General features: G+C 38.5%; 1 protein-coding gene across 4 annotated transcripts; it reads left to right on the forward strand.

Annotated features, from left to right (window-relative positions):
- Nucleotides 1-644: 644 nt before the first annotated feature.
- LOC103475101 (voltage-dependent L-type calcium channel subunit beta-4-like) lies at nucleotides 645-17480 on the forward strand. 4 transcript variants are annotated; one of them, XM_008426506.2, is made up of 14 exons: nucleotides 645-819; nucleotides 1873-1956; nucleotides 8350-8520; nucleotides 8650-8772; nucleotides 8897-9024; nucleotides 11305-11381; nucleotides 11833-11852; nucleotides 12720-12800; nucleotides 13104-13162; nucleotides 13905-14014; nucleotides 14128-14279; nucleotides 14434-14529; nucleotides 14719-14904; nucleotides 15117-17480. In XM_008426506.2, exons 1-14 carry the CDS (start codon nucleotides 757-759, stop codon nucleotides 15375-15377), a joined length of 1611 nt encoding a protein of 536 aa, XP_008424728.1. In that variant the 5' UTR covers nucleotides 645-756; the 3' UTR covers nucleotides 15378-17480. The 4 variants fall into 4 exon arrangements, with proteins under 4 accessions (XP_008424728.1, XP_008424736.1, XP_008424750.1 ...); XM_008426528.2 differs by lacking the exon at nucleotides 645-819 and adding an exon at nucleotides 4637-5031 and having other exon boundaries at nucleotides 1939-1956; XM_008426514.2 differs by lacking the exon at nucleotides 11305-11381 and having other exon boundaries at nucleotides 646-819; nucleotides 11834-11852.
- Nucleotides 17481-27225: the final 9745 nt, after the last annotated feature.

The raw sequence follows: 27225 nt of genomic DNA on the forward strand, positions 1-27225 counted from the left end.
GCAAAGAAATGGAGGGGGGGTGACCATCCTGATTTTGGGGCTTCAATCAGAAGAAGATGTAGACATGTGTTTTTGTCACTACATTGAAGATTTAATCTTAAATGTAAACATTTAAATGTAATTATGTTTATGGAAACATAAACATGAAAGCAAAAATGTATCCTGCTTTGTAGCAACAGCTCAGGCTGCTGGTGCATTTTAATTAAACTTATCAGAAACATTAAGAACTAAACACATTTATCTGCTAAACTAGTCCTGTCACAAAGCTAAAATAATCTCAATCTGGTTCCTTGAACATGACAATGTTCTCCAATGGTATCCACAGTCAACATTTCTCCAACAGTTCCCAGTTGTACCTCATAAAGTGGCCAGTAAGCACGACTTTTACATCTTTTATGCACTTCACGGGGTCCCCTTTTGACAAGAAAAAACAGGTCAAATCATAATGGTGGTTACCATAAAGCTCATTTCAAGCAGAAAATATCTTCCTTTCAGAAGTAAATCATCTATCTGGAGCGTCCCACTGTGCGCCCCCCGTCCTCCCCTCCCCTCGTGTTGCTGTAGTGGACCCGTCCAGTGTGGAGCGCAGCTGGCTCTGAGCGCCTGTCTGCCGGCGGACAGTAGAGGAAGCCTCGGCCGCGGATCGCTCATGTTCTGCCACGCAGAGTGAAGCTGGAGCACGCAGCCAGGAACCCGCCTCCCCTGCGCTGGGCTGGGCCGGAGCAGCCCGCCCTCTGGACCGATGTTCTGGCCGAAATGTCCCGACACATCTACATCCGGAACAAAATAGGAGAGGGCATCCAAGCGCCCATCTTTCAGGTGGGTTTTAAGTTTTTTTTTTTTTTTTTTTTTTTTGTAGAAATAGGGTTTTCAGATTCAAAGTAGGGTCAAAGAGTCATCTTAAATTAAACCTTATTTGATGGAAACTATTTTTAACATCAACATCATTTATTCCAACTTTGACAGTGTTGCTGATGCTATGTTTGCATCTCCATGGACGTTTACAACAAATAATATGAATCTGTAACTGATAATTATATACATAACATTCAATCGATGGCTTAAAACATAGTATCTCAATATATTATTTAACTTAAATGAGACTCACATACAAACTTTATTTCAAAGTAGTTGACTGAACAACTATTGATTAGTTTAATAAACATTTCTCTCTCCCTGCAGAACCACTGCAGAGAAAACTGAATCTCAACTTTGTTTACACATGTATCAGTCTTCTTTCATATATTGTTTCTCTATTTTTTAAAAATATATTTCAATACATAGCATATGCAGCAGAAATGCCTCAACAGTGTCTTGCTTCTGTATGTCTAAAATTAGTAGATTCTTGCTGTCAACGTGAAAGAAATGCCTTATTTCTTGCTAGATAACTGTTTTCTCTTTGGGGTAATATACACATATTAATAGAAACATATTACCAGACTTCATTCTTCACTTTGTTTTACTTGAGGGGCCAAAGAAAGATGTTGACCCAGATTAGTGGCCCCGTTTCACAGATACAGGGAAGTAGGCTCAGACTTTTTAACGGTGACATTGTCACCAACTCTGGAGAATAAAGGAGAAATGGGACAAATCGCAGGCAGATAATTAAGTTTGTCCCCCTGAGATCAACTCTGCTAGTATATTTAGATCATTTAGTAGGAAAAGAAAGACATTCAAAGGTAAAGACATTAATAAGTTGGATGAAGTCTTATTTGCTTGGGGTTTTTATATGCATCACAACTATTTTTGCTTGTGTATTTGACTTAGTTAGAAAACAGCACCATGCAGTAATCTATCTGGACATTTATTAGCATCTCCAGATGTGGTGAGGAAACCTCTGGATTCAGGTTACGATTTTGTTCTTTCATTCAGGTAAACCGAGGGACTTATTCCAGGAGAAGCCGGCTCAAGAGGTCTGATGGAAGCACCACATCCACGAGCTTCATCCTCAGACAGGTACTGAACCACAAGGGAATCCTGGGAAATAAATCTGTCATGTGGTTCCCTTCCTTCCTTTTACTACACAAAGGCACAGCTGGTAGAATTGTTGTCTTGCAGTAAGAAGGTCCTTGGTTTAAGTATAGGGTCTTTCTGCATGTTCTCTGAGTGCTCCGTCTTCCTCCCACAGTCCAAAACTATGACTGTTATGTTACTTGGTCTTTCTAAATTGCCCCTAGGAGTGTGATGCATGCATGGTTGCCTGTCCTGTGTATCTCTGTGTTGCCCTGTGATGGACTGGCAACCTGTCCAGGATGTACCATGCCTAGTGACAATTGACGCTGGAGGTAGGCAGCATCTCCCCTGAGGGTACAGACAACGGATATGGATGTTAGAGGAAGTAAGGGAGTGTGCATCATTTTTGATGCAGTCACAGCTTGAATAGTGTGTGTATATTTGGATCAAGTGTGTCCAACTGTTCGGTATCTTGGTGAGTGGTTTTTCCATATTTAAGGATTCCCTCTGTGTCTGGGAATTAAATGGCAATTCTCGATGAGTGCCCCCTGGTGGGCAGATCATTAGCCAAATCTCTAAGGAAAAAGGTTTCACTTTCAGTTTCATGCATCTCACATCCTGAGGTGAGCAATGATCTAATGATCGTCCATTAGCACGAGCATTTATATTCTTGGATGGGATTATTGGGTCAATTATGCAATTTCTGTGTAGCAGCCGTGCAAATGTCGCAGCAGTAACACATGCATGCAGCACATGCTCTTGATCACTCAAAGACAATGCAGGTTTGTTGCCTCGGGCATCAACCTTTATAGGCTAAATGTCTTTTAATTAAGTCGGGAAGATTATGTTTAAATTCAGTTCTCAGAATTTTCCCTCGTCTTATATTGTCTGTCAGGTGATGTTTCTTAATTTTGAATTTCAAAGCAAACAGCTTGACTATGTTCCATCATCACAAAAGACAAACACCTGTAATCTCTTCAGTTTGAAGATTTCCCTGGTGTGGCAGCTGTGTTGGTCATAATGTTGAGTTTTTCAACATAAAGAACACGTGGTGATCACATTGTGTATGGTACAGTGTTATATAAATATACACACTGAAAAGCAATGCATATCAGCAATAGAGTGATGGGTGTATTCATTTAACTAGCTTCAACGCACTTGTACAATGGCTTTGAATATGCTTTTATTTTCTTGAAAATGTTTGCTTTGCTCCCCTCGTGGCAAATAGAACTTCTAGTGGCTTTCATAACATTTCATCACCATTCTTCCTTAAAAGGCAGATTATTGGATTGAGAGACAGTTTCTGTCCACAGAATCTTTCATCTAAACTGCAATTCAAGTGACAGGTGTTTTGGGGAGAGTATCAGAGGAAGCATGAGGGTGTACACACAAGAAAAAAAAAACTGTGTGAACTCAGTCAACTTCACATAGGAAGAAATCATGCGAATGTATCCATAACTTGCCATAACTGATGGAACCCAGCATCATTGCCTGAAAGTACTGATAGAGAAGGTCCGGCAAGCGGTTTGTGACCTCAAGCTCAAGAGAAACGGTTATGCAGCAGGACAATGAGTCAAAGCACACCAAATGGACAAAAAAAAAGCTAAATGAAAGACTAGGAGTGGCCTTGTCAAAAGCATGGTTTGAAATCCGATTGAGACGTTGTGGCATGGTGGAAAACTGTTCAATGAATTCCAATTACAACAAACCTGCGAAGAGTGGGCCAAAGTTCCTCCACAGTGATGTTTAAATTTATTGCCCGTTATCAACAAAAGCTTGATTGGATTTATTGGTGCACAGCTAGTTATTAGGCTAAAGGGTATTTACTGTTTCACACTGGGTATGTGTCATGAAGTGGTGGTTTGCGGTGGTGAGAATGAACGCAGAGACCCAGATGAAGATGATGATGAAGGGTTTAATAGAAAAGTAGCTCAGAACAGTCCAGTTCAGGCAGCACGGCAGAAAACTTAGCAATAGCTAAATACCTGTAGCAACTGGAAACTCAAGACAGAAGACGAGAGCTGAGTCGACAAAGGACTTCACAGTATGACTGTGTGCAACAACTGACTGCTGACATATGACAAGGATCTGACGAAGGACAGAGACAACAGGTGGGGTTAAATACACAGGGAAGGTAATCAGGGAACTAGACACAGCTGGGAACAATCAAAGGGAAAGACAGGACAGAGACTCACAGGGAAACTGGACTAAACACAGAAAACCTCAAAATAACTACACAGAAAAACACGGATTGCAACAGTATGGCTGGTTTGGATAGTTTTTAATCCCTTGTTAATTAAATCAACATTTGAAAGCTGTCTTTTGTTTGATGATCTCAAACATTTAAATGTAGCAAAAAAGCAAAACTAAATAGGAAGAAATACTTTTTTACAGCACTGTGTATATAATTCAGATTTTTGAACAGATTTGGTATAAATAAGGTAAAATAAGAACAAGAGGATGCTGCTCCACTCCTTTAAAGCGTAATCCCTCTCCCCAAATCCGTCTACCTTACTGCACTGAAAAAAGAAAAAGTGCTCATCCAGGCTGAGTGGACAACCATTCAGCCAATCGGCTCCTTGCATTCTGATTCTGTCATCAGGCTTGGATATTGAGGAAGGATTCACAGCCCCTCTGCTGCTGCTGCTGCTGCCTCTGCTGCTCTCTCTGCCTCTGTGTGTAGGTTTTGTACGTGCGGACGCCTGATAGAGATGAAATGCCAGGATCGGGCTTCCTCCAGGGATACCGTCTCCATCCTGTAACGTGAGGCAGCCAGCAGCGGCGCGAGGAGACCAGGGAGAAGCTGCATCCGTCTTAGAGAGGCGCCTCCAAAGGACCAGGCGTGATCCAACAGGAGGGGATATTTATTTTTTAATTAGTCTCTGCTGTAGAGAGAAGGAATTGTCGTCATCCCCCCATCCCTCCCCAGCCATCCTTTTTTTTTCTCCGGTGCCCCCTCCTTTCTCCTCCGCCTCCACTCACATTTTTCCCCCCTCATTTTTCTAGAGGAGCTCGTTAGAATATCAAACCTCCATGTATGACAATTTGTACCTGCATGGATTTGAAGACTCGGAGGCGGTGAGTGTAAATCTGCTTATGTGCTCTCCTGCTGTTTGCTTATTGATGGCACACACACACGTAAGAGGCCTTTGATGGGTTAGCCAGTGTAGTGTGATCCTGGGCTATGCTTGGCTGGAAGGGGGTTGGGTGGGTGTGTAAAGGAGGGAAGGGGGATGCACATTAGGCAGATGGCTAAATGATTTCTGCATGTATCCTTATTTATTGGTTGAATACGTGGCTGGATTCTGACTGTAAAGCTAAGGAAACCAGGAGGAGTCACCACGGTTCCCATGCAAGAGAAGAACCGTGCTTTGCTTCTCAGAGGAGAACCGAAAGATGCAAATGACCCCCTCGCCATCCCCGCCAAGGGCCATCACCGAGACGACAAATCGTGTGTCACATTCCTGCATCCGTCACTTTCCTGAAGAGTATTTCTCATCCGGCCGAGCCGCTGCGCCGTGTTCTGGCTCTGACGAGTCTTGCAGAAACATGCATCGTGATGTCATTAAGTGGACTCTGATGCTGATGAGTCACATGCCGAAGCTACTCCATTGGATAATAGCTTGGATGCTACAGTGCTCCCTCAGCTCTTCTGTGTGCATTCCTCGGAACTGAACAGTAATGCCAAAGTGCCACTTTGCCTCACAAGAACCTCGATTGAAAAGGGTGAACAGATATCATTAGGGGTCTTCACGATTTGTCACATTGGATCCACAAACTTGAAAGCATTTCCTTAGCATATAATGAGCTCAATCAATGCAAAGCAGCAAATAAAGATACATCACATATTTGTTTTCATCCCCCTTTGCTCATACAGTCAAATACAATCCAATTGAACTTCTTTTGATGATCAACAAATTTGTGAATATGTGTTTAATTTCATCTTCCGTAAACTCAAGTCTTCATGGAAGAGAGTGAAGACGAAAGCCACAAGAAGTCCATTTTGCCAGCAAACGTGAGCAAAAGTGCTATGATAAAATGAGATCAAAACTGAACTTCTACCAAAACAAGCTAAATGTTATGCATGTGCTCTAAATTAACACAGGACTGTTAAACATGGTGGTGGTAACATCATGCTGTGGGAAAGCTGGTCAGATTTATGTAGCTAAATATAGAGCGTACTAGAGGTTTACCCTCTAAGAAAGCAACAAACCCTTTGCCCAGTAAGGTATATATAAAATCATACAGTCAGAGCTGCAATAGAATAGCTTAGATCAAAGTAATTCACATGTTTGAATGGCCTACTTAAAGTGCAGACCAATTTGACAAGACTTGACCATTGATGTTCAAAAATTTTTTTTAATTTATCCAGTCTGCTGACCTTGAAGTGTATTATAAAGAGAAAAGAGCAACAATATTGATTTAAATGTGCAAAGCTGATAGAGACATACCAGTAACTGCACTGACTAAGATTTACTTTTAAGATTGTTATTTTATCTACAAATTAAAATAGGTCTTACTACATATTCTACTACTCAAAATCCCAATAAAAGAAAGAGAGATGTCTTTATTTAAGATAACCAAAACTGTAAAGACACAAATGGACAGGGCTGAGTTATAACTTCCTATTTAACAGAACTGAAACCAGGAACAGGCAGCAGAAACATTTCGGCCCTCATTTCGTTTAGTTATTTTTTATGGAAATCATCCACATGCCCAGAAACTTTCTGAGACAGGATGCTTGCAATTCAGAGAAGCAGTGTGCTGAAGTCAGGTTTTCCTCTACTGCTTGCTAGCCTAAAAAAAAAAAAAAACTGCTTAGCTGTGATGACTAACTTGATTGATCATCTCGGGACTAATGGTCCTCCTTAATTGAATCATCATTAGTGGCTGATTGTTTAGATTAAAACAGCAGAAGGAAGCACTTGATCCAGTCGTGTACCGGCATTAAAACGGGGCAATAAAGGGGTTCTGACTGGGATGCAGAATGAAGGGACTGCAAGCCTTGCATCCCTCAAGAAATTCCCTGACTGTGTGTGAGACACTACGAGATGAACTAAACTGAGAAAATGAGTCCTGAGTTCAGCAAGGTTCATTCTTACTGACGGGATCTGCTGTTGTATTTTCTGTTATAGCAACCGCATACAGCGTGATGAAAAAGTTGAGTTATTTTCTTTTAAGAAAGAAAATAAAATAATTGGGAAGCTTTCCAAACTCCAGAGAACAAAAGTGAGAACAATTATTCTAAAATGGCAAAAACATGGATTAGTTGGGAACCTTCCTACGAGTAACCTAGCAAAATTACTACAAGAGGGCATTGAAGACTCATGCAGGAGGTCACAAAAGGAACAACACTTAAATCTTTGCAGGCCTCTCTTGCCTTAATGTCAAAGTTTGTCATTCAACAGTAAAGACAGACTGAGGAAAGTAGCTAAAACCACAGCTGACCAATAAGAACATCAAGTCCCTTGATATATTTGTCACAGAACATATATATGGTGATCAAGACTGTTGGGAAAATATTCTGTGTGAAGTTACGTCAAGTCTTAAGGCTGCTTTACTGTCTTCAGATCTGAAAGATGAACCCATATATTTAGCTCTCTGGAAGAAATTCTAGAGTATAATCAGTTTGCGACACTGACCCCAAGCTTATTTGCGTTACATGTCAGGACAATTTTCAAAGCAAACAAGCAGCCTCAAAAACAAAATCATTTAGAGGCTTTGAAATGAACTTTTATCTGACTAAAACCCTCTACTGTGGCTAAATTAAAGCAATTCTGCATAAAAGAGTGGGTTGGAATTTCTCCACAGTGGAGGAAAAGGACTCGTTGCCAGTTATCACAAATGCATGAAGGCGCCAAGGGTGGCACAACCTCTTAGAACCTTTTCAGTATGTCAGTCACTTGTAAAATAATTTTGAATCTGTTTTAAAAATGGTAACTTCATATTTTATGTAACTAAACCAAATTAGACTATAAACTTGGCACTTGGCAAACCTCAAAACCTCCATTAATGATCGTATTGATGCGCCTTATGTTAAACTGAGTAAATTCTTGGCCCTTGGTGCCTTTGTTAAATAGATGTTGGCTCTTTTGCGTGTGGATTCGTTTTGTCCAACAAGGAAGACCACTTATCTTAGCAACTTTCTTTTATAAAATGGCAAGACAGGTGAAGATGCATTTAAATAATTTTATGCTTTTATGGTTTTTTATGCTCATCAGTGTTAAAAAAAAAAAACTCTAGTCATCTCTAATTTTAGCTTCCTTGCTTCATAGTTTGATCTGACACCGAAGGCTGGGTAAGAAATACATTTTAGGTCTTGTAAACATCTTAACAATGTGTAGAAATGTTAGTTATAGTTATAGTTTCAATAACTTGTACAATTTCTGTTTGTAGGGCTCAGCTGATTCATATACTAGCAGACCATCAGACTCAGATGTATCTCTGGAGGAGGAGCGCGAGGTGCAGGCCCAGGTCCAGAGCCAGAGCCCCAGCCAGAGCCAAGGACCGGGACAGAGCCGTCAGGAGAGGGAGCAGCAGGCTGCCGTTCAACTGGAGAGAGCCAAGGTTGTGACCCTTGGACAAAAATCACTGATATTCTGAAGATATGCTCTATTTTGTTATTGTTCTGGATCATTTATAGAGAAATTTCAACTGAAGATTTCAACTTAATCTAGCTGTGCCTTTGTCCTCCAGAGTAAACCTGTGGCGTTTGCTGTAAGGACCAATGTCAGCTACTGTGGCGCCCTGGATGAGGATGTTCCAGTACCGGCAACAGCCATCTCTTTTGATGCCAAGGACTTCCTCCACATAAAAGAGGCACGTCTGTAAATTCCAACACCTGAAGTATTCAGACACAATTTGAAACTTCTGCCTTCAGAATATATCTAACATATAGATTTTGAAAAAAGGTGTCGTTCATGAGTTGCTTTGCTGTGTTCAGAAGTTCAACAATGACTGGTGGATCGGGCGCTTGGTAAAAGAGGGCTGTGAGATCGGCTTCATTCCCAGCCCTCTGAAGCTCGAGAACATCCGACTCCAGCAGGAGCAAAAGAGAGGACGAGTCCAAGGGTAGGCAACAGAGAGCACACACACTCTCTCTCCAACAATGCCACAAGAGGTCACAGAACTGATCTGAAAAATCAAAATGTGAGAGGAGCTTTGGTGCTCTTGGAGGAAAAGCACCAAATGTTTAGGTTAAAACATTTCCAGGGAAAAAAATGCGTTGCTCTAATTTATAATCTGTCAGTTTCCTTGTTTAGATTAGGAGGAAAAAACATTGCATAAAATGTTTAGCAATTAACTAGAAAGTCTCAGAGTTTGAGTTTCATTTACCCAGATCACTAAAACAGAAAACAGAAATAAATCCTATTTATGAGGCATTTTATAGTCGCTGAACTATAATATAAAACAATTATATTTACATTCAACATATTCTATTGTATTTAAGAATAGTCTTCATAAAATAATAAATCCATTTTATTTTTATTTGTAAATTTAATTGAAAGAAAATCTGTTATTTTTAAACAATAGCAGACCATTTAATCTTTACCATTTTTCCTTAGTTTGAGTTTAATTGTTTGTCCTGGATAGTTTTGGCAACAGGGCCGGTCAAACAATGCATGGGGCCCTGAGCAGAAATTGATTTGGGGCCACACTTTAAGTTAAGCACATCACCTTCTATAAGCATTAATCTGACAAAGTAACACAAATGAAGGCATAGACTTGTTATATGTATTTAGGTTTTGCTATGTGATTTTTATTTTTTAACATTATGTTAAACAGAAAGAAAAAAAAAATTGCTTATTTAACTCTAGATGCTTTTGGTTTCTGCTCTCCATCGCGTTCCTGAACAGATGGAGTTCAACATACAAATTTAAAATAATTTCAAATAATTTTTTTTCAACCAATAATCACCTTCGTTTGTCAGCGCCTTTCTGTTAAAGCGATCCTCGGTCTCGGCCCGAATGCGACTCACACCCTTGTGCGTCGTCTCTTCTATTCATGGCTTTGTTCCAATTAGCTGTACTTAGCACTCCTATCACCGCTTTTCATTTCCATGTGTGTATAATTGCTCTTGAATGTTCTGTCATCTGCAGTTAATGCAATAACTCACTCTCACATCCTCTAGCCGTGTGGGTCGGGGTAATAGTAATCTTAGTAGGATGGAGCGCTTCAGCGTCTTGCTTAAAGGGGAGGCAGATAGTGACGGACACAAATACTTATAAGCAAGTCTCACGTTAAAGTTAAACAGGAAAAAAGGTGTTTTGCATTATTTTGAAAATTGATCTTTTTTTGATAGGGTATTGCTTTAAACTTTACTAGAAATAAGTTTCAAGTTTTGCAATTATGCAAAATGCGCTAAAGTAGTTAAAGCTATATATAATTTTTCTGTAAACAATATGTTTGTTCCTGTTGCCTTTTTTTGAGTTTCTGCTTCTACTGTTATATTTGTTAAGGTTTGATTCATATATTTGCTGACTCAGATGTATGAGAATTTATATCTGTAAAATTTGGTTGAGCAAAATATTAATAATCCAGGGGATTGCTTGGTATTGTGGTCCCAGCAGAATCTGGTTCTTCAGTCTTTCAGATTTCTGAGTTCATTTTATGTTGGTCAGCTTAATTATTTAATTATCTACCAGTTTGTTTCAGTTTTAGTTTGAATCCGATTCAGAGTTAAATGTGGACAGATTAAATGATTAAATACTGGACATTTTGGAAGTTACTGAACAGACTTTTCACTTTTAGATAAGCTAAAGTATAGGCTAGCTATATTTTTATGCCCTAATCAAGTCACTTGTCATTTAGCAACTTGTAGTTGTTAACTTTAAAATTATCATCTAAATAATGGAATATGTCTTTTTTTTTTTACCAAAATATGATTTAGGGAAGAAAAAAAAAAGATTCACAGTTGGCAAAAAATTATTTTGTATTATTTTAGGAAGGTGATAATGTCAAAATTAAAGTCTCTACAAGTTGATAAATGACAAGTGACTTGATTAGGCATGAAACAGTATGGCTAACCAAATTTTTTTTCCAGTGCTTCAGGTGGATAAGATATTAATAATTCTACCTCCAGGAGAAAGCAATGAGAATGTCTTTTTTGCATTAAACACATTTAAATTTCTTGTTAATTGAAATAACACATGTACAATGTTTGCTTGAGTTAACTAAATAGCTTTTCTTGACAAATTAAAAATTTAGGTAGTTTCAAAGTTTTAAGGTGATTAACTGAACACCAATATACATTCATAGTTTGAGCTTAAAAAATTAGCATTTTTTTTTTTACATTAATGCCACCATGTTTTTCTGTCTTTTTTTTTTTTTATCCCTTCTTGTGTTTTTCAGTAAGTCTGGAGGAAACTCCTCTTCCAGTGTGGAGGATGAGGTGTCAGCCTCTATCCGACCACTCATATCCTCAGCAGGTGAGAACATCAGACAGGGGGGAGAGAAGGGCGTTAATGACCCACCTGCGAAGCTTGCAGCCAAACATCCTGAACCTCAAAAATCATAGATAGCATAAGAATCTAAAGCCTTCCCATGTCTCCACATAGAGCTTAAGGTTACTGCATAGAGTCGCTGGTACATTATCCCATGATCCTCCTCTTCCTCCAGTTGAGGACTGCAGGCGCTCTGAGACTGGGGCTAACCAACGACAAGACTATGACCCCCCCCCCCTCTGAACTGCACTTTGTGAATATAACCTTAGGACTGTAGATATACTTTTTGTTTTATTTTATACATTGTAGATATTATTGACAGGTTTCATTTTTTATGAACTGTTACAAATACCTGCTGATGTGAGGCATGTTTAAATATTTCTAAGACGTTGCAGGAACTGATTGTCTCCTCCTTGTCTTCTCTCCCCTCCCGCAGGAAAGCAGAAACAGAAAGTGGTAAGTTGGTGGCTGCGAACTCATCCATTCACCATTCCTCAACTTTTGCCAGCGTCATAGTAACGTGACAGGCACTGGTAGCACTGACAGCAATCTCATGCAATACTTCAGGCTTACCGACGCATACCGAGCCAAATCGTCACAATTATCAATACCAGATTCAGTTACTCATGACTCTGGTAAAATTGCAAAAATGCATAATAACGTTTAAATAGTAAATTATAAGGAAAGATGAGAGAACATGACATTCAATTAACCGTAACATTTTAGTATATAATGATAAGAATTTAGAGAGAAATTTATTTATTTATTTATTTATTAAAGAGGCGAGGGGAAACAGTCCAAACAACATAAATTTCCTCCAGAAGCTAATACCTGGTGCCAATATATCTGCTTCTGCAATATGGCGATTAAAATCGGTGTGTCTACATCACCATGGGAATTCTGGCCCACTTTTCCTGGCAGAATTATAATAATCAGCTCATTCATGACTTGAAAGGAACTGTTATATTTTCACATATAACCCTGCAGATTTGTGTAGCTTTTCTCCCTTCTTATCTTTATTGAGGTTTGTTTGATGATCCAAAACAGTTCAGAGGTCAAATACAATATTTGTGCTTTGGATCAATAGGTATCTAATACGCATTTGTTTTCACCTACAAGTGGATCAGTTTCAGTCTCGTTTTTCAGGCAAATTACTTAATTTGCTTCGTGCGCCAACATGGCCTCATATTTCCCATTTTTATGTGTGACTGTTCCTTGGCTTCGGCTGATTAGAACCATCTGCTGTGTGCGTCTTCTGTGGAGTTATTCTGGGCTGCTTTCAGTGTTTGTGACGAATCTGCTGCTGCCACTCTGTGTTGACAGACGGAGCACATCCCCCCGTATGATGTGGTGCCCTCCATGAGGCCCGTGGTGCTGGTGGGACCCTCGCTCAAAGGTTACGAGGTAAGCTGGATCTCCTTATGGCGGGATCTAAAATTGGAATTTTGTACCTTGCATCTCCTCACTTCTGCCACCAAATACAAGTGGAAATGAACGCTGATCTGGCCGTTTTCAATGTGTCTTTAATGTGATGTCAGTGTATGAGCGCAAATTTATACAGTGCACTGCAAAAAATATTATTGTGCTTTTTTTTAAACACATACAAATTTGTGTGGAGTTCTTTTTATTTTTTTAGCTCCCTTTGCTGCTGTGCATCAACTTGCCTTCACAAGTTGCCTGACTTGGACAAAATCATCTCTGTTGCAGGTGACAGACATGATGCAGAAAGCCCTATTTGACTTCCTCAAGCACAGATTTGATGGCAGGTGAGAAAAAGATATAAAAGAAAAATCTGGAATAGCTGCTCCTGTAATTTGCAGAGAAAATTACAGGAAAAAAATGGATGTAAAACATCTGCAAAATCAAAAAGACATCTCAGTTTTTAAATTGTACATATTTATATTGAAAATAACGTGAAAATGTTTGTTGAAGTCTTTGCTACACTGCTAAAGATTTGCTTCCTTCAACAACAACAAAAAGGAATCACCGATCAGAGTGAGACAGACAGGCAGAAATTTCTAAATACAGTGAAGTTCCAATGCTAGGCCACTAGAGGGTGATAAACTGGTATAATGTTTGGTCCAAAATGGACAAATAGTCTGGAAAAGTATGAAATAAGAAGAGCTGCATAAAATACTGAATTGGAATTGGACTACTTGAATGCAATATTAGGTTGGATATTGTATTTCAAGTGCCATGCATACAAATACTAATGTTTTGAGTGTGATGCTAAAACTCCAAATGGTAGCAAAGTTGTTTTGAAATGAAAGAAAGGAAAATCTTTTTCAATAGTAACTGACATTGAAATATTCTGCAAAGTGTCACTGTTGCATGTTTTTCATATGATTACCATGGGAAAATTGGAAGTCACTGTCAGTCACAATCTAAAATAAAGGGTGTTTAAAAAACTTCACTACCATCTGCTTTCAGATAAAAGGTGACAAAACATTAGAAGATGTCTGCCAACATCCATACAATTGTGTACAGTACCTCCCCCCCTGTTTTTAGGATAACTATAACACGAGTCACTGCAGACATCTCATTGGCCAAGAGGTCCGTTCTGAACAACCCCAGTAAGCGAGCCATTATTGAAAGATCCAACACTCGTTCCAGCTTAGGTAAGATTTTCTCTGGCTATTGTTACAAGCAGAACATCTTGATAAACACAAGAAAACTAAACGGTGGCTTACACTTGAGAAAACGCTGCCAAATGAGAAATGTTTGTCTACAGCTGAGGTGCAAAGTGAGATTGAAAGAATCTTTGAGTTGGCGCGCTCCCTTCAGTTGGTCGTCTTGGACGCTGACACCATCAACCACCCGGCCCAGCTCCTCAAGACTTCACTGGCGCCCATCATTGTCCATGTCAAAGTCTCCTCACCAAAGGTAAAGCGAGACTAAAGTTCACTGAGAGAATTCTACATTTTAACTAAAAACTCAAAGTTAGATCTCTGAAAACTTGTATTTTTTTCCTTAGTTATCATGGATTAGATTCTGCATTCTTCTTATTCAAGGCCCCTTTCACTTCTCCCTCATCCAGGTTCTTCAGAGGTTAGTCAAGTCCAGAGGAAAGTCGCAGAGCAAACACCTAAATGTCCAGCTTGTGGCAGCAGAAAAACTTTCTCAGTGTCCACCGGTAAGCACCCAGCCTTTGACCTTAAAAGGTCCCTTTTATTATTTCAAAATCAAACAAAAGGGAAACAATCGCAAAATAATAGACGTAAGTATGGATTGTATGACATCTTCTTAAATGACACCTGATGCAGAGTTTATCTAGAACAAAAGGGTCTGGGCATTTTCCTCTACTGCCATCTGTTACCGACAGGAAATGTTTGACATCATCCTGGATGAAAACCAGCTGGAAGACGCCTGTGAACACCTTGCTGAATACCTTGAGGCCTACTGGAAAGCAACTCATACCTCGATGGCAACACCTCTGAACCCTCTGATGGGACGGAACCTGGGGCCCACTACTCTCACCCCTTATTCCACCAGCATCTCTGGTCTGCAGGTACGTCCAGTGCATTTGAGGTGAAACACCGTTGGATTGTGTCCCCAGCACAATTGAATGTCCTCGTGTGGGGACTTTTAATTCTCAGAAAAGGAAACTCTTTGTGCCTTGAGCTTCTGTTATACATATATTATCTACATTGGCTTTGCAACACTGTCTGGTCTTTTTTTAGTGGCTCATCTGTCTCTTTGGTACATTCATGTGATCATCAGAGCCAAAGAATGCGACAAAGCAACCACACAGGTGACCACTCCACTGCAAATGAGCGGCGCAACCTGATGACATCAGACGAAAATTACCACAATGAGAGAGCGCATAAGGGACGCAACCGCATGTCTTCTGGCTCGCAGCAGAGCCGAGAGCAGCAGGACCCCTACCAGGACTACCAGGACCCCTATCAGGACGCCTACAAGCCCCATCGCAATCGAAGTTCACCGGGCAGCTACAGCCACGATTCCAGGCAGCGGCTCTGAGCCCACTTCTGCTGCCACCAGGACCCTACAGACCCAAGTTCCGCTGAAAATAAATCCTGCAATAGAGCCAAGATGGTCCCCAAATTGTACCTTTTTTTTTCTTTCTTTCTTTTCTGGCCTGCCTGGCAATTTTTCCTCTTAGAATACTGATCAGGTATTTGTTTTTAATGAAACTGTCAATCAAAAGCATGAAGAAGTCAGAAGATTCTGAATGCCAACAATAATTAACACTAAAATTCCTTTCATTTATCTTTCTGGGATCTTCTTGGATTGTACTAACACAACACTCAGCAGATGTGCAGCAACGAATTGTGCTTGTTGCGTCTGTCAACAAGCTAGTTTTGGCTACTGGTCAGATGGTGATATAAAGGCATTGTATACCTGGAGTATCACATCAAACTGAAGGGACGTCCACTGCACAGAGACTGCTGGCTTAAAGGCTGCTGCCCCTATCCTGGGCCGTGTATAAATCCTCTCACCATTTAGCTTATTGCATGACAATAGTTGGTCAACCTCCGCATCCACTTAGTTAATATTTTGTACCTAGCATTCTGGATAAGGTTTAGGTCCAATTTTCTAAATCATCCGGTCGTGGATAGGCAGTTAGTGGTGGGGATTGTGGTCCGGTGTGCAGATAGCTTTGAAAACTGGTGCTTCACGTCCCCTATCCCCGTATCCCTCTACATTTCTTTGCTATTTGCAAGTCATTTTGAGCAAGGCCAGCTTTTCTGTAGCATAGCTTTAGCATCTCATTAAGGTGAAGACCAACACGGTCAGAGATGGACAAGATGCTGAAGGTGTTGGGATCAGATCCAAGCTACGCTTTAGAGCTTCTGCTCTGAGCAGGTAGCACAAAGGAAGCACTATCTCTGTGTGTCTAGGATAGTAAATTGCAATATTAAGATGCTACCTGGTATGTTTTTAGTGTTGTTTGTAAAAGGGTGAGACCCTCTGAAGCAAGTCAGGATGTTTCTTTGGTTTTATTTCCCTTGATCTTTTACAATTATAGTATCATCAGCAGATATGGAGATTTTTTGTGGCTATTTTTCACTTAACCACACACTTATCAGTTTGTCCCTATTATTCTTTCTTGAAATGGGGTTAAAATAACCATATCAGGATCAGTGGCATTGCATTTATTTCGCTTTTGTAGCTGGCATGACAACCTAACTGCAGAGCATGCTCCCTACCCAATATTTTTTGTTAAACTATGGAAAAAAAGGCAAAACGTAAAGAGCAATTAAAAATGCAGACCCAAACTGCAGAACAGGTGAAAACCTTTAACAAGATTTATGAGGTTAGTGTCCCAGCTGATAAAAATGGCATACTGGACAAAATTTATGTGGATGTTGCATGATGTAAAATTGGAGCCACCGCACTCATAGTTTTGTCTTTTCAGCCATGTCAGAAAATTCACAAAGGCATCACATGCAGTCTGAGTTTACTGAACCCCCATATGGTGCTTTGTATAAATACAGAGAGCTGCTGCTGTTTCTGATTATGTTCAATATCCTGTTTTTCCCCATTTATTCTACAGATCGTTTGTCTATAAGAATAATTATATGGAAATGGTTTATTCAAATGACTGCTCGAGGAGGTTTATGAAGTTTCACAGAAATGTGTCACATTTACACTTCCTGGGTTATTCTCCTTAATGAAGGGATGTGCTCACATTTTTGAACTTCCCTTTTCATTATAACTGACTTTTTTTTTGTCTGATGTCTACACAGAGTGATCTAAATTAAGATGTTGTTTGATAATCACAAACTTCACTTAAAAAGAAAAAGATCAGTTGCATTTAAGGAGGGCACCTTCATGATTTTAGATAAGGATTTTTGGACTGCACAGCTCAGAAGGTTGTTCAAACTAAACCACAGTTGGCTGTAGTCTGGTGTTGCATGCAATATGGATGTAGTAGAACTGCCCGATTATGGAAAAAAAAAAAGAAAACAAAAATCATGATTATTTAACATGATTACTTATTGAGTTTGGATTTATTGCACTTGAACAACATTCTGCAAAGCAGAATGTGGCAAAAAATAATTTTAGCATATATGTACAAAGTACAACGTTTAAATTAAAATATGAATCAGATTAATTGCACATTCTTTAGACTTTATTTGAGCTTTTGTACTTTTTTACTTTGTCTTTATTTGTTCTGACAAATGTCCCGCATGCAGCTGGTTGAAGAAATGTACTAGTCTGGGTATCATTTGCTGCAGAATACATCATTTTTGTACACATATTACAGATGTCAAGCATGCACCTGTGCAGAATATTTGAGTTCACGAATTCATCTATTCCAAGTCAACATTCATTGAAATTAATGAGCCCAAGAGGACCAATGATAGCACGCTTCAGCAATGAAAGAGTAAAGCTCAACAAATATTTTTTAAACCCTATTTTCACCCGTTGCTAAGCAGCTCAAAAGTAGCAAAGCCCAGACATTCTCCTCATCTTCCTGCATTTAGTGGATCTGAGTTTGAGAAGCAGCAAAATATAGCCTAACGTATTCAAGTTATTAAAGGGAAAGTTAAAAAGATATATATAAAGTTAAAATGATTAGAAGCAGTTAATATCTTATCTGGAGTCAATAACTCCCTCTGCAACATATCTTGGTATAAATTCAGATTAGCTGGACTAACAGTTTGCAAAGTGGACTTCTACCATTTTAATACAACTCCAATCTCAAATTTATGAGATCACGCTTTTTTTTTTTTTTTGCAAATGTTTCAACTTTTGTCATATTTGTAAATGTCAGTTATTAACACAGAAACTGAAAAGGTTTACAGAGGAAACGTAGTAGCAGATGACGCACCACCAATTATCTTCCTGTGTGAAACATATGCTTAGATGGAATGTGTAAAAGGCATGATATGCGGGAAATGGCAGTCATTGAGCTGTTATGGTGTTTTCTATCTTCCCATATACAGGGGCGGATCTAGAAAAAATATTTATGGGGTGGCAAGAGGGGGGCAGGGATTTTTTCAGGGGTGGCAACATGCCAGTATGTGTGTGTGTATATATACACTGCTCAAAAAAATAAAGGGAACACTTAAACAACACAATTTAACTCCAAGTAAATCAAACTTCTGTGAAATCAAACTGTCCACTTAGGAAGCAACACTGATTGACAACGGGGACCCTTGTTGGGTCAATCAGTGTTGCTTCCTAAGTGGACAGTTTGATTTCACAGAAGTTTGATATACTTGGAGTTATATTGTGTTGTTTAAGTGTTCCCTTTATTTTTTTGAGCAGTATATATATAAAACGTCTCATTCTCACGTTTAGCTTACACAGACCTAACATTGGACTTAATTTACTTGATTTACTTGTTACAAAATATTGTTTTTAATTTGAATTGTTTCAAAATGAGCTTCATGTAGCACTGAGGATTAAATATAATTTCTTAATATAGTATAGTTAATTATTTTTATGTCTTTCATACTCCTGCTAATTGATATGTATTACTGGATTGCACCGCGCCTATTAGTCGCTATGTGATTCATTGAGTTATGTCCAGAAAACCCTTTTATCCCAATGCAGGACGAGCAGAAATCTGTCACAAAAATATTCGTAGCGCCGTCATTTGTCATCAGATATATTAAATACGACTTAAAATAAAGAGGAGAAAACTGAAAAATTCTCCGTGATACAAATCTATAAACAATTTTGTTTCTGTTAGTTCTGTCAAGATGCAAGAAGTGGCAAATTTCTCTTATATTGGTCAATCGTTTTATTTTAAATATGCTGTAGGAACCGTAGTTCGATGATTAGTTCAGGTTTTGTCGCTTGTTTAATTTTTAGGAATTGCAGCGGCTGCAGTGCGCCGCAATAAAGGTACAATAAAGCTGATAAACAGATGAAGAACCAAACACTTCTATTCTGATTACTCATCAGGGGAATCAACACCAAAAACAAACATTTCCCGCACAAAAAAGTAGCAAAAACACCATAACAGAACATTCAGTCTGTTGCATTACGCTGTCAGGCTTGATGTCTATATTGTCATTTTTAATAAGTTTTCGCCTGAGCACAGCGGTGGTTGATTAGTTGATTTAAACAGCTGCTCTACTAATTACTTGGTGGGCGGGTTGACCTGTTTCAGTGCTAACGGAACCAAAACACACCGAACTGCGCAGCACATGTTAAGGTTATCAAAGTAAATAGAAGGATAGCAACAGTTAGCCTAGCATAACTGACCCACTGCTCACTTTTTCCTCATGTTTTCTTTAAGTTAAAACTTTTTCCACACCTGTTAATTCTGAACCACTTGTTATCTAATTCATAGGGTTGAAATAACCCCTAAATATTGCATCAATTTTTCAGATTCTTTCCGTGACTGTGGTATTTTCCTGACCACCCATAATGTTGACTCAATGGACAGCAATGGTGCAGATGTAGCGCACGATAAGTCACGTAATGTCCAGTCCAGTAATTTATATCCATCCATATCAATGCAGCATTGATATGGATTCCCGCTACTCAGCAGTAGGTGTCAGGTTGCATTGTGTTGCATTCAATGTTGTCGGAAAATAGAGATTCGTCTGCTTAATGTCTGATTTCCCATAACTATTTATTGAATTCATAGTCGCCAGCTGGGGTGGCAACAGGGGTGGCAAGGCTTTCATTTGGGGTGGCAACTGCCACCCCATGCCACCCCAGTAGATCCGCCCCTGCCCATATATAATTAACATGTCACATGAATCTTAATCTGAAAGGTTGTGGAATTCAGTGTTCTTCAGCATCATTAGTAGGTTGTAACATTTCCTTGTTTCAATTACTTCAAGAGAGATTTCAAAGCTTTGTGAGTGACCCCAAGTTGTCAGGACTACTTTTAGTCATATCTAAAAGAACATTTCTTCAGGTTTTTTAAAACACTAATCAATGTAGAAGTAATTGTAATCTTGGTCAGAATAAACATTATTAATCATGTTAGTTAAGAAGTTTTAAATAACAATGTGGTGGATTAAATCATTTAAGCAAAAATTATTTTAAAACGTTATAATGTGCGAGGTGTACTTTAATGCACCACGAGGTTATCGCTTGAAATGCTACATAAGAAGCGCAGTGATCTAATAGCTGGTCGAAACTGCTGTGTCTATAACTAACATAGACACAGCACACCATTTAAATTAAGAAAACGTAAAACTCACCAGTGCTGTCCTGCTGTCCAAGGACCACCGTCACTGCTGTGCCTGATAGAGTCGCGTAAAAATCCTCCACCGTCACCGAGTTCTCTGCTTGCTGTGGGACATCAGTCTTCCATATTTTCTGAAAAATTGTTAACCCGGAAAAACGTCTTAGTACACGGAGGAATCAGAAATACCTCTAAAAATAGGGGGTTGATGTGTTGTAGATAGTCTGTCACGACAATTACCTGGAAATGTTTCCCAAAAGTTCAAATAAACAACAGAGTTGGTTGAGGACAAAACAGGAGCAATGATGATAAATACAGCATCGTTTGTAGTTGTAATGAGTTATGTGTGTGTAGAAATGTGATATACAGATGAAAAGGATGGATCCTATTAAACGAGTCAGTGGCTCCAGTCACAGAATCGCTCACTGGAAGTAGCGGAAGCAGTCAGCAGATGTGGAACTTTCTTATTTATCACTTCACAAACAGTTCATGGTGGGACACGGTACTCGAAAACTTCAGGGTCCTGATTTTTTTTTTTTTTTTTTGTTCCGTTTGTAGCAAAAACCTAATTAGCCAAAAAATAAAAATTGTAAACTAGCAGTTAGCTGTGTGAGAAAAAAGCGCCGCGCGACTGTTTGAGTTGCGCGGCACAAGTCACGTTATTTTTTTGTGCTGTCATTGTCTCTCCTGTTTTTTCAACGTAAAATGCTGAAAAGTAGTCTTTGGTCTTCGCCCTGGATTTATACTCAAGAAAGATGTTAATTTATATCGTATAAGATATTAACTTTGCTTTTAAAATGTTAAAAGATAATCACTTGAGAAGTTTCGAGGTATGGCCAACGCGTCACTGAGTTGTAATGTAGAAGTGGTAAAGCGTCAAGCTTTTATCCACTAGGTGGCGGCAGAGGGAAGGTGTGGTTCGTGTATCACATCATAATTGAGACACTGCAGCAGAAACTATGGAGATAAATTTGTTTCACAATTATTCAATCAAAAAACAACAACAAAAAAACCTGATGTCAATTAAAAAAATTAATAAAATTGTGATCAAAACTTTTGGAACTGTAAGGATTTTTTATTTAATTTTTATTTTTTTACAAAAAAATTATGTTTAAAAAACTATATATTTTTTTAATTAAAATCACTAATTTTGTCTCATGAAGTAAAAGAGTTATTTGCAAAATATAAACTTTTATTTGCCTTTCTCAAACTTTTGCTTGCAATTTTCTATTTTTTGGTTGTGCTTCTCAAACTTTTGCTTGCGATTCTAAGTTTTTGTTTGCGAATCAAAGTTTTGCTTTGGCGTTAAATTTGTTTCACAATGTAAGACGATGTAAGACGTTTTCCTAATGGTTAGCGCTGACTAAAGCATATGAGTCTGGCTCCCTGCTATAGCAGAACTCTGTACCGAACTGCATTGCTTGCTGCTTCGCTTCGGTGACGGGACACAAAATGTGAAGGGTAAGTAATCTCCACAAAATTACACCTCAACAGCTACTAAAGAGTCAGGCAGTCTTTGGTCCCTTAGCGTTCAGTACCTAGCATATAGACACTGAAGTGAAAACATGTGACATAGAAAGTAGCTGAGCTCACAGATTCAATGTTTATGTTTATATCTACAGTTTTACTTTCTCTTAATGACAGCGAGGGGTAACTGCAGCTGTTCTAAAGCTGCAAACCAAATATTGACCCATTCTTATTAAATTGCTGTTAAATTGTTTTCTGATAAAATAATTTGAAAATTAAATGTGTTATGTGAACAGCAGGAGTTGTAATGAGCAGGCACGTGCAGGGGGGAGCTTGAGCACTTGCCCCTTTTGCTCCTTTTGCTCCTTACCAAAAAGTGCCCTTTTGGTAATTTTTTATTTTTATTTTTTGGTATTATTTTCTAAGCCCTCTTCAGACACATAATAACATATGCTAAAATTATTGTTTTTTATTTTTTTTTGTTGGGTTTTTTTTTGTACAACATAATAAGCCCTCCGGTCACCTTGTTACCTTTGACCTTTTGCCCGTGATGCATGACGCAGTTGCCTCTCGCGCAGTGAGATAAGGCAGATAACTGGAGCTCAACGTAGCGAACGTTCCAGATTACAGAACAGTTTTTGGTGAATTAAAAAAAACATTTTTGGTGAATGAAAGTAGACTTGCTACTTGTCAGATCACGGAAAACGTTGAAGTATCGTTTCTGCTTCAGCACAGAGTCGGGGTTTAAGCAGAGAGGTAATGAAATACAACAGACACTGACAGGCCTCTGCGTCTGCCTTTCTCTGAAGAACTACTGAGCGGGAGGAGACAACCAGGTGAGGAGAAACTGTTCTTATCTATCGATTCAGTATTTTTATCATACAGACGTTAGGCTGTTGTTGTGCTATTAGCTAGCTGCCAACTTTGCTAGCAAAGCAAGATAACTAAAAAGCTTCTCCCCTGTATTGTTAATGATATTAGTCATTCTTCAGTATCGCTTATGCAATAGGGGCACATCGCCCGTCCAAAATCTATCATCTCCATAATGGATATATGTCCGATCTTCTAATTTCCTTTGCTGCATAATGTACATTTATTCTAGCATTAGGTAAATGTATCTTGAAGGAGAATAACACTTAAATAATAGTCGAACAAGGATATTCATCTAGAATTAAAAATAACTCACCTGGAACTACCATGATGGATATAATGAATGTAATAAAAGTGTCATTAATGAAGGGGAAAAAACTCAACCCAGACTTTAAGTTTAGGGTCTGGTTCACAGAGTATTAAGTTATTATTTATTTATTTTCCCCAATTATTCAATAAAAAAAAACCTCAGTTAAGTAAAAAAAAAATTGTAATCAAAATTTTTGGAATTGTAATGATTTCTTTTTTTAAACAAAAAGTTTAGTTTAAAAAACTTTTTTTTAAATTAAATAAAAAAAATTTGTCTCGTGAACTTAAAATGTTATTTGCCAAACAAACGTTTATTTGCATGCATCAGAAATCTTTTGTTGCGATTTTAGGCCCTGCCCAAGACATCATGTGAGAATCACAAGCAAAACTTTGAGTCACAAACAAAAACTTAGAATAGCAAGAAAAGATTTATGACATGCATAAATAAGTTTGTTTTGCAAAAAAAAAATAAAAAATTCACTTCATGAGACATAAATGTGTGATTTTAATTTTAAAAGTTTTTTAAGGAAAACTTGGTATGCTTTTCTCATGGTGGCATGCATTAACAATTAAATTTTTGCTTTTGTTTTTTCTTCGTTTTTCTGCAGTTCCACGTTAGTTTGGTGCAGCTCTGCTTTTCTGAATGGACTGTCTTCATCTGCACTGCAAGTGCAGCAAACAGGCAGCTCTTTTTATAGATTACAGTCACTAAAAGGTTGCATTGTGCTCTGTTTATATTTTTAATAGTGTAATTCTGTAAAGACAAAATATGTCTGCTGGTCTAGCTCTGATTTACATATCTTGCTAAATTGCAGGTTTGATTATTGCAATACTTTCCTATAACAAAATAGACCTGCAGAAAGAAATTACTAATAAAATAGCATAGTTGTATGCTCTATATAGAGATTTTCCTTAACTTTGACTGTATATCTCACAATTTTGTAATTTATCATTGTTTATTGAACTCTGAAAGCTGTGTGGCTTTGTTCTGCATTCTGTCCTAGAATGCAGTTAGATGTGCCCTTTTTATTTTTTTTGAGCACCTGCCCCTTTAGTGGTCTCTGCACAGCCCTGGTAATGAGTTATGTGTGTGTGCAATTTTAATATAGAGATGAATTCAGGTAGAAGGAAATGCAGATAATGTAAATTGTGTGGCAGTTCCTATTTGTGACCATTAGATGGCAGATGTCAGCAGTTAGCTAATGAAGACCTTGTTGCTCTTTAATGTTATTTCCTCACTCTTCTGTCTCTTGTAATCTTAAATTAATGTTTTATTTGTAAGTGTGAATTAGAAGCAGATCCACAGAGCATCACTCCTTCTGTTCACTAATAATTACTCAAGTGCAGGTAGAGGTGTGCCGATCGATCGGGCACCGATCATAATCGGGCCGATTTTCGTGAAAATCTATGGAAACAAATTATTTAAAAGAAAATCTTTTGCAAAAATATATCCAGATAATAACGTTATCCCCTTATTTTGTTAAATAAAAATAAAACCTCAAACTTTCATATAAAAATACACGATAAATAGCTTGTGTATTGTTAAAAGCGTTTGTGTGGTTGTGTGCCTCTAGCAGGCAAAAGCCTCTATTGCGTCCACATCGAGTTGTTGTATCCTATTATAGTTAATAATTATCTAAATTAGCTTAAATAAAAGCTTGAAATTTCAGCTTAGTTGAATAAGTTGAATGAACTGCTGAATGGGGTATATGCAGGGGTGAAAGTAGTTTTAAATTCTTGGGGGTACTATGACAAAAAAAAAAAAAATATATATATATATATATATCTTTGTGTGCTTTGGAGTTTCTGTGCTGATGAATTTTTTTGCAAAGCGATAAAAGCTGGTAGCTCTTGAATTGTTACAAAATAAAGCTGTATTTCCCTCAGCCCACTAGCTGAGGGAAATACAGCCAGTGGATTGTATTTCCCCACTGGAAATACAGCCCACTGTATGGGCTGTATTTCCAGTGGGAAATACAGCCACTGGATTTCCCCAGTGGGAAATCCAGTGGGAAATCCATGGCCATGAGATTTAGGCCATGAGACCTAAATCTCATGGCATCATGAGATTTAGGTCTCATGATGCCATGAGACCTAAATCCTGAACATGATGGCATGGAGTGCATCCCAGTTTTCCATGTTTGGCATATAGCCATTTATTTTAGCTTTTGAACTGGTTCTATTGATCCTGTGTCCAGACAGAGGGATAATCAGTAGCCCAGCATCATGACCTGTTTGTTCTGAAGATCCTGCAGCTCCTCACCCCGACTCTCATACTGTTAAGAGGAACCACAGAGCTCTGTTAAGTTAAAGCTCATTTTCTGAAGATGGGATATTTTTCCTCCAACAGGTTCCAGAGGAATAACCTCAAACCAGATGTTGGACTGGATTTTATTTCACTGTCATTTTCAAAAGTGGAGCTTTAAAGGTTGAAAAAGGTTATTATTTTTTGGAGAAAATCTCATCAACATCAATATTTCCACTTAATAAGAGGCAAAACAAATTTGTTTGATAAAGGAAAAGCCTCTCAGACTCTGAGCCCGACAGCACCAAACTATTTTTATATCAGACAATTAATTTAATTTCACATAATTATCGCGGTAGAAGCCATTTGATGTTAAATACTTAATAAAACATATTTACCATGTTTGATGTTTGTTGTGAATGACGTATACTCACAAAGAACGAGGTAATTAGTCCAAGTTTGTCGTTTATTGAACGTTCAGAAACTACAGCGGCTGTGATGCACCAAGACGAAGGTAAAACAACCTGAACAGGTGATCAACTCTAAACCACTCGCACCTTTTCACTCTCTGTTTCTGTCATTTAAGCACACCCGTTGCTATGGCAACCTCCTGCGCTCCACAAGCCGACCCGAGATTATGTTAAAAACATAACATTCAGTCCGTTACCATATTAGGTTTGCAGGCTTGATATTTATTTTGCGATTATTAATAAGCCTCTCATGAACACAGTGGTGGTTGATTGGTTCATTTTAAACTCCTGCTCTGCTCGTTATTTTGGTAATGGAACCGAAACTCGCAGAATTGCGCAACACCTTGTTGAAACAATAATTACTGAGATCATTATTGTTGTTGGGTCATTAATTTGAGCACGTTATGTTGATTTTTTGTTGTTGTTGTTCTTTAATAAAATTACGAATGTTTTGATAAGGAGCCAGAGGAGGAAGGGCTGCTCTCGGCGTCCTGGTTGCCTTCAGTTTGTCATCTAATCGACTCAAAACCTTCCGCGATCGACATATTGCGCCCCTGCTCTAGCAAACAGTTCAGAAACAATATGAAATGAGGAAAAAAAGCTATTTATTAACTGATTAAGTCATGTTTTAGATTGTTCTTGAAAAACTAATCAGATTAGTGGGTGAACTCACGGCTGCACGGTGAATCCATTTATTTATTTTTTACAGCTGACAGCCGCTCCTGCCGTACCCCCTGGTACGGGGGTACCAGTACCAGGTGGCATATACCTGTACCCCCTGGGTATATGCCACGAGAGGTCGTGACGTATTTCACTGTTGGTGCAGGTATTAGGCGAACATGGTGCTTTGCCTGCTAGTAGTTTAAATTAATTTCAGCTGCACACTTTCAAAAGAGTATTCAGATTTTAACATGCATTTTATATTTTAGTTCTCTCTCTCTCTCTTATTCAGTAACTTCAGTGTTGTTACAACTCTGAAACATTATTTTTTTTTGCAGTTTCTTTGTGATACCAGAACTATTTCACTTACACATTTAATTTCCTGAGATATTGTCAATTATTTTCTAGCGAAACTCTCAAAAAGAGCTGAGGATTTATAAGTTTTGATTACGTTGTGCAGCTAAATATGAACACTTATTAGTTTTTTTTCTTTTTAATTTTTCAGGTTTGCATCACAACACCTCGTGATGTTCCTGAGACATGATCGCTGTGCTGATTACCTTTCCACTGGATCCAAGCACCTGGAACAGCTGACCGGTACGGCGTCCATCAGTCCACAGTCTGCCGGATCATCACAACGTGGACTAACTTTTTATTTACAGTACTTGGTTAAACTATGATCTTGAA

This window comes from Poecilia reticulata, linkage group LG2 (genome assembly GCF_000633615.1).
Source record: "Poecilia reticulata strain Guanapo linkage group LG2, Guppy_female_1.0+MT, whole genome shotgun sequence".
Lineage (NCBI taxonomy): Eukaryota > Metazoa > Chordata > Actinopteri > Cyprinodontiformes > Poeciliidae > Poecilia > Poecilia reticulata.

Coding starts and splice junctions, on each gene's coding strand:
- LOC103475101 (XM_008426506.2), top strand. CDS start 757: ATGTCCCGACACATCTACATCCGGAACAAAATAGGAGAGGGCATCCAA. Junction 1,957..8,349: donor CGAGCTTCATCCTCAGACAG/GTACTGAACCAC, acceptor TTCTGTTTGTAG/GGCTCAGCTGATTCATATAC. Junction 14,530..14,718: donor AACTTTCTCAGTGTCCACCG/GTAAGCACCCAG, acceptor TGTTACCGACAG/GAAATGTTTGACATCATCCT.